This window comes from Aquila chrysaetos, chromosome 12, assembly GCF_900496995.4.
Source record: "Aquila chrysaetos chrysaetos chromosome 12, bAquChr1.4, whole genome shotgun sequence".
NCBI classification, from domain to species: domain Eukaryota; kingdom Metazoa; phylum Chordata; class Aves; order Accipitriformes; family Accipitridae; genus Aquila; species Aquila chrysaetos.
The window spans coordinates 23,573,923-23,589,526 of record NC_044015.1 but is presented as its reverse complement, the minus strand read 5'-3'; the positions used below and the strand labels follow the sequence as shown (position 1 = coordinate 23,589,526).

Below are 15,604 nucleotides of genomic sequence, written 5' to 3'. Positions count from 1 at the left end.
TTTGGGACAAGTAAAAGAAGGAAATAAGATACTTTAACCAAGTGATCTCTTCAAAGCAACCCTCTTAGAAAGATACAGGACTGTGACTCCTATTTTTAGTAAGGAATCATATTTAATGTCTATTGTTAATCTACCCTCTTGGCCAGTTAATACCGAACTTAATTAATGCTAGATGTTTATTTAAAAAAAAACCCAACAAACTCTTCTGGTACTAAGTAATGATAGTCCCAGTCATTTAGTGTGACAGATAAGCTTTCAGCTTTTACTCTTAGCTATACCACAAAGTTCCATTACAAAGTGTTTGATGAGAACAAATGAAATTAAAACACCATCACTGTAGTTTAGGTTTTGCTAGCCTGCTGCAACTGGACTTTGAAAACTCTGGGGACTTTTCTGCTTGGCTATTGATTAAAATAATTTTAATCAACCTTTTGCCAAAGTGCCATTTGATCACAGAAATAAACTGCTCTTTTGTTCTCAGAGCTGTAGCTAAACCATTGCTTGGAATATAAAATGCTAATATGTAGTTACTAATACAGGTGATCTGAGAGGCAGGAGTAATACTGAGTATTCCTGTAACAACGTTTTAAGGATTTGTGAAGTCCAGATCTTTAGCTGCATCTGTTCATTATGTCCACCAATGTTTTCCACTTTCTTTACAATTCAATTATTCTGGGAACAATGCACATTAATCTTCAAGCTGTATATAGTCAGAATATTTGCTTACATGCATATGTATGCACATTTAAATTTTTTTCTCAAACTGCCTTTCTAGTTTTACAAATCATAAAAATTCTGTTCCTGAGCAATTCCTGTGAAGCTTCTCTATCCCTTCTTTGTTCCTTTTGCTCTAGTGTAAGAAAATAACCCAGATCAATGTGTTTTGATCAATAAGTTAGCTAATTCTGCTTCTGAATATATCCAGGAAGACAATTTATTTCTCAAGAATATTTTTTTTTTTTTGCAAGTTGAGTGCTTTGAGAACCTGGCTATGATTAAAGCTGTCTCTTGAGCACAGCAGAAGTGTTTTTAACACAGTCCACAGATCAGAGAAGAATGGTGTCTCACTCTGAACAATGGTTGTGAATTTGGGAATCGACTAAGAGTTTAAAGATTATTTAGCCAATAATTAGTAAATATCATTTTGTGTCCTATCAGGTGGAAATCCTTGATTGGAAGACAAAGAAACAGCTATGCTACCTAGATAAGGTAAACCAAATATCTGTTTAAAATGCTAGGTGACTATTTAAAAATTACTTACTTAAGTTAATTTAGTGTTTATGAAGGGTATTTAATCTGATAGCCTTTCTTTGGCCACTGAAGAGGCAACGATTATGCACACTTCATACTGACTATAGAGTACTTCAACCCTTTTGCAGAAGGAGCTTTTGGGCAAAGAGCACAACTTCAGCTGCTTCACTAAGATGGTGCCAGTTGTGCCTTACTCACTCATAAGCCGTCAGACTGTCAATGCTGTTGTAGTAACTCTCGATCACTGCTAGAGAAGCTGCCTCTGAAACAGATGCCACAAATTGTCCTTCCTTTTTCCTGTAAGAAGTGCTTTGAATCATCCATACCAATCCTAGCCATCTGTAAGAAAGTTACAGTTATATTGTTTGAGTCACATTTCTACTTGTATAGTCTTACACCTAGCAGTTGTCTTTCAAAATATGCATCTTACATATACAATATTTTTTGTTGCCTAGGTGGAACCAAATGCCACAATTAGGGAGATCAGATTGATGTTCCATAAATTATGTGAGTATAATTTTTGCAGCAGTTCACATCACATCAGAATATCCAGTATATAAATAGGAGAAAATCACATAGTTTGAAACATGTGATGTACACACACATAATGCGAAGTAACCTGCATATGAATGCGATCACAGTGAGATTTCAGTATCATTTTTTCATACTATCCTGATAAACCTTTGTATTTTTTCTGCTGCATAATTTCTCACAGATATTCATGTTGAATAAATATTCCTAAAAATCTTTAACAAAATCTTATCTTGCTGTGTTGCATTCATTATAATAGTGGATGATCTAAAACAAGCATTGTCTATCACACAATTCTGTATGGTCTTACAGATCCTCGGTGGTATCCAGCAAGACAGTCGATAAAACTTGATCCAAGTAAGTACTTGTGAGAGCTAGAGTAACAAAGCTCTGAGCAGGGGCCTGGCATAAAAGGTGTACTTTGCATGGGTATTAGCTCTTAAGAATGAGTTTCCAGCTATGTGAATTAGCACTATGAAAGCTGAAGAGAACAAATTTAATTCTTTGAAAGTATTGAACAGAGTTCCACCCATGTGCCTGGTGCTTGGTTATTAACTCAGGAGTCTGCACATTGTTCCAGAGCACTTTCTAACTACTGAGCACTTTTGCTTTCAGACAGGCAGCACAGAATCTAGATACTAATTTCCCTTAGCTGCAGTGAAATGATCTCCACAGTGATGCTCAGCTGGGAGTACTAAAAAGGGCTATTAGTTAGAGTATCAATTCACATAATCCTCTGCTCTCAGGCAGGAATTACAGTTCTTTTGAGGTAAGATAATGCAAAACACATTGCCATGGATGTAGGATTTGCTGACAAAGCTGATGCGAGCTGGCTGACTTCATTAATGCAGTTGTAGGTATTGCTACTAGAAGCCTTAGTACATGGCCTGGGTGCACAAAAGAAAGTCTAATAGCCAAACTGTGTTAATTCATCTTAGCATTCAGTATAAAATGTAGGACTTTCTTCTTTTGCTTCCATTACACATAATTTTATTTAAACAGTCCCTTAAAAGTATGCTGGTGAAGATTAGTTCATTGTGTAGGATCTGTCCATGGAAAACAGGCATATGAGTATCTTATTTCCTTCTTCAAAGATCTACCTTGTCAGACTCCTCCATGGACTTATGTTGTGAGACTTGCCATGAGAAAATGCTGGCCTTCTGGAGATTCCCCCAAATCTAGGCATTAAAAGCTTGAGTACTAGCTCAAGTCCTGTGGAATCACCTCCTAGCTGGTTGGTTGGGAAAAGAGGAGGCAATGAAATCCTCTGTGGGAGAGCCTTCCAATCTCAGCTTATCCTAGCTTCTGTTTGCCTGACAATAAGCAATGAGAAAAGAGGAAGAGAGAGAAGAGAGATGGAGGTGCAGCTGACTAGGAGGTCAGTGAACTATGTTAAAGGGCAGTGACCCATCAACAAATTCTGCTGTAGCAAGTCTGCTAGATTAGGCAGGCACATAGGATTGAGAATTCTCCTAACTGTCTTGGTGTGAATAGAGGATCCAGGCTTATATGCGATTACAGGGATAAATCAAAATTAAGTATAAACATTCTTGATTTGTTTATTGAGATTCCAGTAAACCCATGTCACATCAAAGAATCTCACAGATCAGTTAAAGCATGATATAAAGCTAGTATGCTATCAAAGTTCACTTGAATTTCACTGAGATGTAATTACTTCTTTCCTTCTCAGAAGGAAAGTCCCTGAGGGATGAGGAAATCCTGCAGCACCTCCCTGTTGGCACAACTGCTACCTTATACTTTAAAGATTTAGGGCCACAGATAGGATGGACTACGGTGAGCTATGCTTCAAGTCTGAGCCATTATAATGGCTATTTTTCCATAATTAATCCTTACATCACTTTTTATCTCTCTCCAATATTTCTGCATGATGCCTGCTCTGATAGTGGATGCAGGCAATGAACCCTCATTGCTTCCGTTCATTTAATCAGGGAAAGCAGCAACAGGATATTCTGAATGCCTAGTTCCCTGGGAGAGCAGCAGTGAAAAACTTGCTGCAGGGTAGGCTGGGTCTACTGAACTAAGGTGCAGGTTCTCAAATGGATTTAGATGCCTGCTGCAAAATCACTAGGAACTAGGTGTTTAAATGCCTTTGGGGGATCTGCTTCACAGGGCCTGTGTAACTCTCCTGACAAAGATCAGGATTATACTCCCACAAGTTTGTCCTGGAAAAAGGCATGTGAGCAACTTCACATGTCAGTAACTGAAGTGACTTCTGCAGGAAAATGCATGAAAGTAAGATCGGTTAGCTCTCTGCATGTGGCTGCATCGCAGGATGCTAGTGGCAGGCTAATGACAGCTGATCATTTCTGCAATATTAGTAGCCATCCACAAAGACCTCACATATTTACTGTCTCAGCTCAAATGCAAATTCTGTCACAACTCACTCGTCAGGCAACACAGCACTGCTGTTTGTGCAGTGAGGTGACCAGTAACCCTTCCAGTTCTTCAGAAGGTCCATGATGCACACATTACACTAGTTCTAATGAAACAGCACAGCACGAAGGGAAAAGTACCCAGTAATTTAAAGGCACATTCACTATTTCTTAGCTATGAGACATTAATAAAATCTTGTGTTAATGACAAATAGCAAAGACAACATTCGTAGGAGGTAAAATAGAAAAAGTCAAATGTTCTGCAAGACTGAATCTTCACATCAGTACTTTGGATGCAATGCTGATAAATCAGGCTGCGATTACACAACCCAAAAAACCAGTAAGACAGGCAAAACTTCTAATGGCGATGTAGACTCCAAGACACAAATGCATTAATATATACCAAAATATCACAGTGCGGAGTAACACCAGACTTCTGCCATTCTATAATCTTTCCTTTATATTCTGCTCTCCCTGCCCTTCAAGCTACTTCATTCAAATATAAGCCAAGAAATACTTCAGTCTTATAAAATAAAAAAGACAAACTTCTCATCTACAATCAAATCCGATCTTGGCCAGAGAAAATGCTGATTCCTACAGAAGTTGATAACACAACTTTTCTGAGTGTCAGAATAACTCTAAATACATTAGAAAACAGTGGGTGGGGTTTTTTTGGTTGTGCTTTTTTGTTTGTTTTTTTTTTTTTTTTTTTTTTTGACAGAAGTGCAATCAATTTCCATTCTTTCTCCATAAATGAGGTAGGGACCTTCCTTCCTCACTTATAGAAGTGTGGAAAATTCAACTGTTAATGTTTGGTCCAAAGTAAGTTAACTTCATTTTGAAATGATGCTCCTAAGAAATACAGACCTATATGAAATGAAATCAAATTAGATAATAGCTTCTTTAGTTTCCTCTTTTTTTTTTTTTCTTTGTGTTCAAATTAAAGATTGTATAAACATAGAATGAATTGATTGTTTTCCGGGACATCTGCTGTACTAACTGTTCATACAGATGGAGTCACCTGTGAACACTTACAAGCTGTGTTTCCAGTTTAAACAAAGTATATTCATTAGAAACAAAGCTGCTCTTTTTCAAGATAAATTCTTCACCAAATTTCATTTTAACTCAGAATAAAGCAACAGTTTTTGAGGGCAAGAGGAGGGTGAGAGCTGTGTAAATGTAACATGCATGCATGTTTATCATGATCCCTGGGCTGCCATGATTATCTTTTCATATCCATACTGTGTCAGCTGCACTGGCAATGGCTGTTTGTATGCAACTGAGGCAAATGCATTGCAAAACAGTTACATGCATGTCTACCACTTTCATAGCCCAAGCCCAAACCTGATATTCCTTCCCTGCCTCTCTAAATGCCATCCTGAGTCAGTGGAGGTGTTTATCCCACTGCATTAGTTATCACAAAGAAATCAAAGCAAAACCACCATCTAATTCAGCTGTCTAATTATTTTCTCTCTTTTTGCAGGTATTTTTGATAGAATATACAGGTCCATTGTTCATCTATTTTCTGTTTTATTTCCGCATGCCTTTTGTCTATGGACTGGATGAGAGGTTTACATCAAGCCCGCATCCAGTAGTTAAGTAAGTCTGTTTGCAGGCTTGAGCAGTATTTCTTGTTAGCATTGTAGTCTTATTCCAAATGTCTTGCCACACTTGTTTTTTTAAGCACTCTTAAATGCTTTTGTCTTGCTGTTTCTAGCTTGGCATGTATCTGCCATTCTTTCCACTACATCAAAAGGTTGATTGAAACAGTATTTGTTCATCGGTTCTCCCATGGGACTATGCCACTGAGGAATATTGTGAAGGTAAATTGTGCCAGCATCTATCCATAGCCCCCCTTACAAATCCAACCTAGCCAACCTATGCTCTACTTCTGCAGCACAGATTTTTTGGTGTGGCTTCTGTAATAATAATACACAGCAAATCTCACCCATAAATCTGTAGTTCTTTCAAAAGACTTCTTAATGTCGCTATTGTATAACCCACATGTTGCCATACTGTTATTCATGTTATAGTATTCTCATCGCTCTTTTAGAATTTTAAACCTTCAGCACACCCTTCCTTTTCACTCAGCTAGTTCCTTGGGCATGAAGGTTTTACTAACAATGTTAACTTTTAAGGTAGCACAGGCAAGCACAATATTGGGAGGGTTGCCTCTTTTTAAAAAAAAATCTACTTTTTGTAACAGTTGTTTTACATCTTTGGCCCTAACACCGTCTTTGCTGTTAAGCAACTGTTAATTTACCTTTGATCCAGTGCAAAGCAAGCTCGGTTGTTCTGCATTTTCTTTTCCTGCAGGAGCACTCCCTGATGTTATCAGTGTGGCTGTGGCATAGGGCAGCTGTTGAGATGCAGACCCCCTGTTTCCTGGATGTCTGTGAAGTAGTACAGTGGACTGCATGGTTATGCATGGGCTGTAGTTATTTTACAAATGCTTGCAACAGAGTACACAGATATTCAAAAATACACTTTATAGTCAGGAAGACAGGCGATTATCATCTAGAACTGGAAAAATGTATAGTATAATATCAGCATTTGGGTATTTAACACTTGGTATTTTGACAATCCCTTGGAATTTGCATTATGGCAGTGATACTCCTAGCTGCTGAAGCTCTGCCTTGTGGCTAACTCCTTACAGCTGTGCAGCCACTCTGGTAGTTCTGGCGATAGCTTCATGCTTTCTAAATGGAAGGAGGGTCTGTAGGTGAGCAGTGGCCCTCAGAAAGAATCCTCCCTAGCAATCTACTGTTTTCTGCAGCGGAAGAGTGCAAGCATTGTTAGAAGGCTAGCAGATCTCTTAAAGACTTGTTCTTGACACAGTAGTAGCTAATGCATGCTGAACAGCAGATAAATGAGCAACTTTACCTTGAAAAAGAATCTGTACAGTGTGATAAATCTTCATTTTCTCACTGCCATCTCTGACAACTACTCGTTCCTTTCAGACCATACAAACTGTTGTTGCTAAAATTGACATTTGTACCAGTCGTTCTGATGACTTCTGCGTTTCCACCTTCTCAGGCTGGTGGCACTTGCTTTCATCTCTAAAGTTGTTCACAGTTCTTCTTCTACCTGCTTAGCAATGTTTGGGTTTGATTTGCTTTTATAGTTTCATTGACTTTGGTGGTGTTACTCCAAAATTGTGCCAGTGAGAAAAATATCACATCCTCTTCCCTTTTTTCTCTCACACAGAGATGGTAGACAAAGCTTCTTACTTGAAGTGTTTGATCACATACATAGCAGATATGGATAGCTTATTTCCTAAGCACAGTAGAAAACCATCTTTAACAAGAGACACTTCAATCTCAATAAGCAGAGATGTGAGACAGGAATTGATGAGATTTTTTATTTTCATCCTTTGTTTACCAAATGGAAATAGGAATAAATGATGCTGTAAAATGCAGCAGGGGTTCACCAAAAGCTGTTCATGCTATATACTAACATAGTATAATTCTTTCTAAGATATGTGATTTTTCTAGGCAATGGAAAGGTAGAATACCTGATTTATCTGAACTTAGTAAAGAACTGGCTTCAGCTGAATAAGATAGGGATTAATACAAAAATTGTGTTGTGATAAAGGAACCAACTAAAGGAAAGTTGATCGTGGTTGTGCCAGAAAAGGACGTCAGACCTTTGATAATAGGGAGGTACCAGTGGAATTCCTCAAAGATTAGTCTTATGACTGGTCTTACTGAACATTTTCATGGGAAAAAAGGGATATTTTTGCTTTCTATAAAAACATCTGGAGAAAACACTAGACCTAAAGAAATACCATTTAATCAGAAAACAATATAAAGAGACAAACAGAAGGGTACATGTTGGTCATGAATAAACATAGGCAGGGCATTAAGAAATAGTTTTAATCATCACAGGGATCATCATTTGGAGTAGACAAGACAAAAATCCGAACCATAACTTTGTAAACTTAGGAATAATTTCTTTATGGGATCCCTGCAATATCTGAACTTGATCCACAAAATCTTTTTATAAGAGATTGTTGTAAAGCTTTATTATTCATCTGGAATATGAAAGATGGACAGAAACCATTTCTTTCTTTCAAGTGAGTTTATGAAGTCTGCATGTACTCTGCTGTTCCTATCTGAACCTCACTGGAGGCTTTTGTATGAGCAATAAGGCTTCTAGTGGCAGCTGGACATCTGTAGTGTTACTGCTAAGGACCTTAGCAGTGGCAGACTCCACTCATCTTAAAGCTCCTTTTCTTATAACTGAGGAATACTCTTGCAGTAAATCATGTTCTTTGGACGAATAGTACTTGTTCAGTTTAATTACAGCATGTCTTGTTGGGAGCTGTGCCATGATAATTTATTTATTTAATTTTACTTTACTGAAATCCATTGCCATATGATCCATACTATGGCAAGCCCTGAAGTTAGGGAAGGGTTTTTCATAAGATGCCATTCCAAGATTACAAGAAACTGTTTCCACCTAAGTTTGTACAGCAGTTAATAAATTGTAGGTGATGGTGGAAGAAGCTAGTGTTAGGGAGAAAGCAATAATTTATGGACAGGACACTAACTAGATTGTTCCTCACTGCAGTCATTCTTCTGGCTCTGCTGCTTTTCCTGAGGAAGAGGGAAGTCATCACAGGGAAGTTACTTAATCTCTCTGCCCTTTTGTCCCACCTGATCTGTAATTATTGGTTAATAATTTGCTCTTTCTCATCAGTTATCTATTAATATATAATCTCAGAGCAAGGACATACTATGTGTTTGTGTTACAGCATACCCAAAAGGGTGTCCGTTTTGTCTGAGGTTTCTGGGCACTTCAGTGGTTCAATTAACTCTGAAAAGAAAGTGGAAATGCAACAGAATGTTTGACACAACTGCTTGCAGCAGATGCGAGGGGCTTACCCCTCACCAGCATTTTCAGAAAAACACACTGGCAGACACTTCAGTCAGCTAGTGTGGGTTGCAGATGCTGAGGTCATCACTTTTGGGGGTATTAGTGCTAGAAATGCAGTTCTGGTATATATAGGGGGAAAAGGCTGCAAAATTCAAAGCCAAAAAAAAAAGTTAAACCAGTCAGGACAGGAAAGAATGCAGTCTTGGATAAGAATTTTGGCTGTGTGAGCAGGAAAGGAAAGCTGTGAAGGAGAAAGCAGGAAGACCTAGAAATGTCTAAGGTACATGAACCTATTGGAAGGCCAAGAAATAAGCATCACCAGAAAGAGTAAGAGGATCAGTGTTTTACTGAAGAGTGAAAATAGGAGGGAAGGAAAGATAAGGGGAAGGAAAAGAACAGGAAAAGTGATGAAAGGAAGTTAAAGCGCTCAGTTTTGTTCTTGCTGAAGTCCAGGTGATGCCCCAAAACATTAAAAACTGAGGCACTAGGTTTCATAAAGGAAGAAATCTCAACTGATGAGAGGCAAATTTATGAGTTGTTGACAAGGGTTAAAGTCTGTCTGCAAGTGAATAGCACCTAGAGGTGAGAGCATAGAGGAAGAAGAGTAATGTGCCAAGAAAAGGCCTCCTTCCTACCTACAGATATATAACGAGGGAGAAGGTAACCTGTCACCAAGATACTGAAGCAACAATGAGTGTCAGAAGAAAAAACACAAGAGGCAGGGCCAGGAAAACCAAACAAGAGGTAGATATTGTCTTTGTAAGTAGTTTTTTTCATGGATGAAGCCTTTGAACAAGCTCTGAGATTGGTCAGGAATGAGTCAGTACAACCATTAGCGACAGCTATGTTATCAGAGTTTAGAGAATGGAAGCTGGATCACAGAAAGCCAAGGACTGCAGCAGAAGGGACAAAACTAAAGATATTGCAGTGAAAGGACAGAGGAAAGCATCAGGCAATGATGACTTTAGGTAGGAAAAGGTAAAGCATGGAAAGAAAGAAAACTGGTGGGGTGAAGGAGGAGAAGAAAGGCGAGAGACTGGGCAATACAAAGTAATAAGCAGGGAAGACAGCACAGTACCTACATCTGGTTTTAAAAAGTCTCAGGGGTTAGCAAAACAAGTCTCTCTTTAACATACAGTCTGTATGGCACTTCATCTTTGGCCAAATAGCTTGCCAGACAAAATCAATTTGTTTTCAATAGTATGATCACACTTTCTCAAACTGTTTATAAACTTAACAGCTCTGAGATATTTGGGAGGAAATCTTACTCTATGAGCACTACTTCCTTTGTGTTATTTCCTGTTTTCTGTTCCCACCTTACCACACTTAGTATTGTCATTTTTTGTATTATCAGCAACTTGAAGGATCAGCCCAATTGATTGTTATCAGCGGTCCTTACAGTGAATACTGGCCTAGAGGACTGTACTAAAACAAAGAAAAATTCCCTGTTTTTCAGAACTGCTTGTATTACTGGGGATTTGCAGCTTGGCTTGCTTATTATATCAATCATCCTCTTTACACTCCTCCTTGTAAGTAGCAAAACAGTCCTGATTTAAGTACTTATGTGTTTGTATATTAGTACTAATCACATGTAAACTTTTTTTTATAGCTTATGGGAAAAAACAGATAAATTTTGCTGTGATCATGTTTCTGGTAGGTCTGTTGCTCTTTTTATAAAATGCTAAAACATGTTGCTTTATTTCTTATGTTGTATAAGTGGAGAAGTGAATAGAATAAGCAGATACTTGAACACTTGGGACATACTACTAAAGCTGACCACTTGCACACAGAACATATATATCTATGAGTTTTTAATGTGATCTTGTACACAAGGGAAGATTTTCATTCAGTACCTATTCCAAGACTGGGATATTTATCTGCTGGGATGATCTCTCGTAATCTTTAAAAGAATCCTGGAACAACCAGTTTGTGACACTATGTTTAAAAGCCAGTGAGTTTGTTTTGTGAACTGTTTATTGAGTGTTAAGAATCACAACAGGTTATAAAACTCTGAGAACTGGCCAACTAAGAAAGCATGTTGCTGATAATTTCCAGGGAGAGAGGTTCATTTTGCTGGGCTTCAGAAATTTTTTACAGCTTTCCTTATGAAGCAAATTCTTGAGTTACTGTCTGTTCATTCTCACAGTTCCTATGAACATTTCATACATGCAGAAGCAAGATTAGTGTAGTCAATAAAGATACACCCATTTTTCCTATGTATGCATAACTAACTTGTTTAGAACATCAGCTGTTCACTTGCTTTGAGAAACTAGTTGTCAGTGACTGCAGGATCTCAAAGTAGCTTCCCAGTATGAAAATTCTGTGAGTTAATAATCTATTCCCATTTTATAGAGAGACTACGTAACTGAAAGCACAGAGCTGGGAATAAAACTCAGAAGCTCTGACCACCGGTCATTTGCTTTAATAGATAAGCTTTGCAGACACTGGAGACTGTCGATAATCATATAAATGGGTCATTTCAATACACTTTCTACATAATTGATTGGGGAAGTATTATTTAAAACCAGTAGAGGAAGCTGGGTCAATTATATTTCATGATTCATATCAATTATACTCTAGAGAAGAAAACTTACTTAGAGTGCAACCCATATCTTCCTTGGGATTTTAATAACTTTTGAGAAACCAAAACGATCCAGATCAATTTTTTGGGTGTTTTTGAAGACATAAAAATAATCAAAAGACAAAGCAAGTATCTCCTGGATTTACTTTTATCCTCTTTGGTTTATGGCCTTTAGATCTCATGGGGATTGTATAAGTAGTAAATTTGATCTTTTGGACACTTGAGTCCGTATTTGCTGGCAAATATCATAAGTATATAACAGAGTATAATATAGACTCGTGTTTGAACAAAGACATTCCATCCTCCTGTCAGAGAGCAATCTTGGTTAAGTATATTTATTATGGTGCATTAACTCCCATTTTTTAAATCTTGTTTATAATAGATTTGATTTTTTTTTTTTTAAGTACCCCAGGAAATAACAAAAGGAAGAAAAGTAAATAGAAGGGAAGCACATTTTTAACTCTGTCATGCTTTTTCTTGCAGCTGTGTGAAGCTGGAAATTTTTCCATTCATGTTGCACTCAGTGACCTCCGGAGAAATGGTAAAAATTGCACTATCATTTTTCACTTTTGCGCAGCTATTCGGTATTTCTACAGTTACTCTACCTCATGAAAGACCTGATCCCGTAGGGCGTTGATACCCACCAGATGACTGCTGTGGGTGTGCAGGTTGCTCAGTACTGTAAAGATTGGATTCTAGGGAAGATCAGACAGTGCAAGGAATCCAACACCAGACTGTTAAACAGCACTTCTTATGTTACTGTAATTTTTATCGGTTAGGGCCAGATTGTGTTGGGGGGAGCAGTTATATTAGTTACACTGGTAGTGCAAAAGGCAACAGTGCTCAACAAAGCATAGCTTACACTAGCAGGGGAAAGTAATTTCACTGGCTTCTACAGGGGCACGAGATCTCTGTGCAGGCCAGGGTTCTTTGGGCACAAGCCAAACATCTTACAGCTATCAACTATGTCACAGAATGGGATTTTGGCAGTCAATCTGAGAAAACCCTTAACTTCTAAATCTAAAACTTGAGGTACCTCTTACAGGAGTGGCTGTGATCAAAGGTATATGTAGATGACTTTCTAATGCCCAGAACATTTCCTCACAGTTATCCTACTCCTTCTTGTGGGTCCAGAGGACATCCTGTTTTCCCAGATCCTGCTTGTCCCTCTGACAGTGATGAGACACAGGAGTAGGCAGGTTTGGGTTGTCTTTATAGGAAACAATAAATTTAGGAGTGTGAATATTTTGTGATTTGTTTTCTAATCTATAGGATCCAAAACCCGTAAGATCCCATATCCAACAAAGAATCCTTTCACATGGCTGTTTTTCTTTGTATCTTGCCCTAACTATACATATGAGGTATGTATTTTCAAACAAGATGTTAAGATTTTAGTTTTGCTGAATATATTTTCATTTCTTTTGGAATGTTAAAACATGGAAGAAACCTCTGAAACAGTTCAGCTCAATACATTTCCCCTCCTCCCCAAGGCCCCATTAAATCAGATTGCAGGCAGGAACTTGTCTGTTCTTCCTCTCCTCCCTTGAGGCAGCACTTACAGGGCTAACCTTTAACTGACAGCTCAGACCCTGGGCCTATGCTTCAGTGTGGCTGCTAGACCAGACAGATACACTTTAAAGCAGTGCAAATTTTGCAGACAGGAACAGGGAGATTGCCACTGAATGTGTGTTGCAGTGAGGGCATGGGGGCATCTGGTGGATTTATAATATAAGAGAGCCCACGAATATAACAGTATGCAGGAAGATAGCGGGCAAACAAACAGAAGATATTGTGGTGGAGAAAACAGGGAAATAGACAAATAGAAGATACTGTGGTAGAGAAAACAGAAAATAGGCCCAGGTTGTCTTCCCCATTTTCTTAAGTTATACAGTCATTTGTGTTGGTGGTGACTGCTTTTTTAGAAGCTTGAAACAGTTTATTGCTTCATATTCCTTAATCAGGAGCCAAACTCCTGACTCAGTTCAAAAGCAGTTAAAACCAGTGCAACTCAGTGTAAAATTCACTCTTGCACAGAAAGACAGCATCAGGTTTTAACTTCAGTAGAGATTAACAGACATTAATGAGAACAGCATTTGGCCTCAGACTACAGAAAGTTACCATTCCTAGCATTAATGGAGATGTGACAAATACAAATTAGGCAGAGAAACAGAAAGGACACTATGCTGTAATACTTAAAATTTTGTCATGATAATAGCTATGGAAGAAAACACGAAGGTTTTGTTTGTGGTAAGGCACTGTTCACCTTTTTGGCTAAAGGTTATTAACACTAGAAATTGATCTGGCTGACCTTGGCTTTTTTATTTACCTATACTAGGACAAGGTTGTTTTTGATCAATAGAGACATAAATGCAAATGCTGTCACCAGAAATATTTTAAATTTCCTTGGCCAAAACAGGTGGGGACCTGGATCAGTTTCACTATCATGACTCAGTGTGTTCCAGGTGAGTAATGTTTTGGTACTTCATCCTGAAGTGATGGCAGCAACAAGAGTTTGGTTTTAATCTGGTAATGAAACGTATCTTTTTCTCCCTTCCTTCCAGTGGGGCTGTTCACCTTGCTTTGCTTCATTCAGATGACAATCTGGGCAAAGGATAAACACTGCACCTATCTACGAGAATTCAAGGATTATCCAAGCCTTCGAATGCCAATTATTCCATTTTTGTTGTAAGAAAAAAGGATTAATTTGAATATTGCACAGAACTTCAAGAAGAAAAAGCTCATAAACCTCCTGCCAAATAAGTGAATTAGTTTAAAGGATTTGGGTGCATGTTGAATCTCCACTGCTGAGGGAAATTGTTTGCACTTGAAAGCCACACTTCCTTACATTCAAGAATTCTCAACTCAGAAGCACCTTCAAAAAATAAGGCTTCATTGCACAGCTGGTAGTCAAAAGCCCCTACAGTTCACTGTAACCTGATTGACTTAGATTTTCCTGTACTAGTCTATTTAGATTGATGGATCAGAGATACTGAGAAGTCTGTGCTGAAAAGCAGCTCCAAATTTAGCAGTGGCATTCTGCAAGACATAAGTACATTGGAATGAGTACATACCAGCTAACTACTAGAGAGCTCAGCTCAGCCAGAGTGGCCAGCTGGCCTGAAGACGATTGCATGATCTGTCATCTTTGACTTGAAGAAGAGAGTGTGCTGCCTGGAGGCAGGTGCTTTGTAACAAATAACATTACCAAAGAATATGAATTGTTCCTGGAATAAAAAAACAGGCAATATCTCAAATACCTGATTTGGGTCTAACCCCTAACTTGCCACGAGAATCTGAAGTAAGAAGTATTTGTGGATGTAACATCCTGCATTGTTGGGGTTTTTTTGTTTGTTTTTTTTTTTTTTAGTCTTCTACCTTATTAAATTGCATACTAGTAAATAAGGTTCAGAAGAGCTGATCTATGCTATATCTGTGATTTTGGGCCTGTTTTCATATAACAAGTCCCTATGATACTAAAGGACCTTTTACCTAGCATTTTATGTCAGCATTCTCTGAATAATTTTTAATACACTTTGTAAATACACGAAGTGACTGCTAGTCCTCAGAATGCTAGCTCCCTTCCTATTTTCAGAGCCAGGGAGAAAAATCAGCTACATTTTGGACTTCCTGGTTGTTTTTTCCTCAAGATGTTCAGTGGGACTTAGTTGGGTTTTGTGCAAATCTAGTAAAAAAAGACTATTGCAATCTATTTGAATGACATTTTAAAGAAGCTATTTTAGAATACGAAAAGAATGCATAGATACTGTTTTATTTCATGATTAATTTATTTATCTATAATGGATGTATAGAAAGATTTTTGCAACTATTTGTAAGGGTGAAATACGCAATAAATTCTAGACTGTATTTTGAAATTGGTTGAAATAATTATGGCAAAACAGGAAGACTACAGCTGGTTGCTGGAGTTTCATAATATTTTGTACAGTAAAAAGCAAGAATGTCCTTATATATA

The 15,604-nt window shown here is 38.0% G+C and overlaps 1 protein-coding gene across 4 annotated transcripts in view; it reads left to right on the top strand.

Annotated features, from left to right (window-relative positions):
• LOC115348983 (very-long-chain enoyl-CoA reductase-like) overlaps positions 1–15,604 on the top strand; it is a 25,526-nt gene extending 9,922 nt beyond the window's left edge. For all 4 annotated transcript variants that reach the window (XM_030032608.2, XM_030032606.2, XM_041128033.1 and 1 more), the window contains exons 2-13: positions 1,159–1,209; positions 1,707–1,758; positions 2,095–2,139; positions 3,473–3,576; positions 5,659–5,774; positions 5,893–5,998; positions 10,510–10,582; positions 10,663–10,706; positions 12,118–12,175; positions 12,907–12,995; positions 14,051–14,096; positions 14,196–15,604. In XM_030032608.2, coding sequence (XP_029888468.1) covers positions 1,743–1,758; positions 2,095–2,139; positions 3,473–3,576; positions 5,659–5,774; positions 5,893–5,998; positions 10,510–10,582; positions 10,663–10,706; positions 12,118–12,175; positions 12,907–12,995; positions 14,051–14,096; positions 14,196–14,323 — 825 coding nt within the window. In that variant the 5' untranslated portion in view covers positions 1,159–1,209; positions 1,707–1,742 and the 3' untranslated portion in view covers positions 14,324–15,604. The remainder of the gene's footprint in view (positions 1–1,158; positions 1,210–1,706; positions 1,759–2,094; positions 2,140–3,472; positions 3,577–5,658; positions 5,775–5,892; positions 5,999–10,509; positions 10,583–10,662; positions 10,707–12,117; positions 12,176–12,906; positions 12,996–14,050; positions 14,097–14,195) is intronic.